The 2,162-nt window shown below is 36.7% G+C and overlaps 1 protein-coding gene across 1 annotated transcript; it reads left to right on the forward strand.

Moving 5' to 3' along the window:
• Window positions 1-60: 60 nt before the first annotated feature.
• On the forward strand, window positions 61-1,892 carry LOC111084347 (synaptic vesicle glycoprotein 2C-like; the record flags this gene model as incomplete). Its single annotated transcript, XM_022381086.1, has 2 exons — window positions 61-563; window positions 1,733-1,892. Coding segments are annotated over exons 1-2 (647 nt in total), but the record flags the coding sequence as incomplete, so codon positions are not given.
• Window positions 1,893-2,162: the final 270 nt, after the last annotated feature.

A 2,162-nucleotide genomic window follows, 5' to 3' on the forward strand; every position in this document is an offset into this window, starting at 1 on the left:
GTGTGAGCTTGATATAAACGGCATGTTATCAAGAGTATAAACTTACTAAACTTATTAATTTCCCAGATTTTACGGGATGTCTATTTGGTTCCCAGAATATATTAAGAAGCTCCACATTGACCAGTCCAAGACAGATGAAGAGTATAACCGTACTATCCAGGATGTCCAGTTTAATGTCACCATGGAAAACATTCATTTCCAACACAGTTACTTTCAAAACGTACAGTTTCAAAGTATGATTCTGAGCCACTGCCTCTTCGAGGGGTGCATCTTTGTCAATTGCACCTTCAGTGATGTAAGGTCCAGCAAGACCTTCTTTCGGAACTCGGAATTCCTCGACGTCCTTTTCGTGGATACGGATTTTCATGACTATCGGTTCCAAAACTGTAGTCTTTATGATTCCAGTTTCTTCAGTACAAAAGCAGGCTGTACATTGGACTTCGACATCAGTTTTGATCTTCAACCGATCTTCTTGGAGAACTTACTTGCCCAGTTGGCGATCATTCCAGGAAATATCATGTCCTCGTACGTCCTTGACCAGCTGGGGCGAGTAAAGACTATGGGTGAGTATGATATTTTGAAGGTCCGAAACTAGTAATGCTTTTATATCCCAGAGTGTGACATTTCAATACCTAACAGGATCAGGTAATCAGTAAAATGATCACTAGTTTCGATACATAACAGAGTCAGGTAATCAACAGAATGATCAGTTGTTTATATACCTAACTAAATCAGGTAATCAACAGAATGATCAGTTGTTTATATACCTAACTGAATCAGGTAATCAACAGAATGATCAGTTGTTTATATACCTAACAGAATCAGGTAATCAACGGAATGATCAGTTGTTTAGATACCTAACAGAATCAGGTAATCAACGGAATGATAACTAGTTTATATACCTAACAGAATCAGGTAATCAACAGAATGATCAGTTGTTTAGATACCTAACAGAATCAGGTAATGAACAGAATGATCACTAGTTTCGATATCCTAACAGGTACTTCCCTTTTACAATAACAGTGAAGTGTCATCTTTAACATCTTGTTAATCTTCCACAGGTACTTCCCTTTTCCAATAACAGTGATGTGTCATCTTTAACATCTTGTTAATCTTTCACAGGTACTTCCCTTTTCCAATAACAGTGAGGTGTCATCTTTACCATCTTGTTAATCTTCCACAGGTACTTCCCTTTTCCAATAACAGTGAAGTGTCATCTTTAACATCTTGTTAATCTTCCACGGGTACTTCCCTTTTCCAATAACAGTGAGGTGTCATCTTTAACATCTTGTTAATCTTCCACGGGTACTTTCACTGTTATTGTAAAAGGGAAGTACCTGTGAAAGATTAACAAGATGTTAAAGATGACAACTCACTGTTATTGGAAAAGGGAAGTACCTGTGGAAGATTAACAAGATGTTAAAGATGACACCTCACTGTTATTGGAAAAGGGGGTGTCATCTTTAACATCTTGTTAATCTTCCACAGGTACTTCCCTTTTACAATAACAGTGAGGTGTCATCTTTAACATCTTGTTAATCTTCCACAGGTACTTCCCTTTTACAATAACAGTGAGTTGTCATCTTTAACATCTTGTTAATCTTCCACAGGTACTTCCCTTTTACAATAACAGTGAGGTGTCATCTTTAACATCTTGTTAATCTTCCACAGGTACTTCCCTTTTATAATAACAGTGAGGTGTCATCTTTAACATCTTGTTAATCTTCCACAGGTACTTCCCTTTTCCTAACAAGTCTGAGTGCGTTTTTCATTTGGTTCTTGGAATCGAAGGCGGCAGTAATTGGATTTGAAACAGTATTCAACTTTATTTCCATTTCGGGATGGAATGGCGTTGACGTCATCACTACAGAGACTTATCCCGCCCATCTCAGGTAATGTGTACTTTACATATCAACACGTGATCAAATAATACAGTGTGTGAAGGGAGGATTGTGCAAAGACAGTATTTTTTTATGTTTTAGAAGTATATGTATTATAGATAGATATATATACGTATGGAGAGAGGATCTTTCTGTGTATTATAGAGGAGAATGTTTGTATGTGTAAATGTGAACTATATGTACACACACACACGTGTGAATAAATATCTTTGTTATCAGAAGTTATATATATATATATATATACACACACGTGTGGACAAA

Source organism: Limulus polyphemus, unplaced genomic scaffold, assembly GCF_000517525.1.
Source record: "Limulus polyphemus unplaced genomic scaffold, Limulus_polyphemus-2.1.2 Scaffold17705, whole genome shotgun sequence".
Taxonomy (NCBI): domain Eukaryota; kingdom Metazoa; phylum Arthropoda; class Merostomata; order Xiphosura; family Limulidae; genus Limulus; species Limulus polyphemus.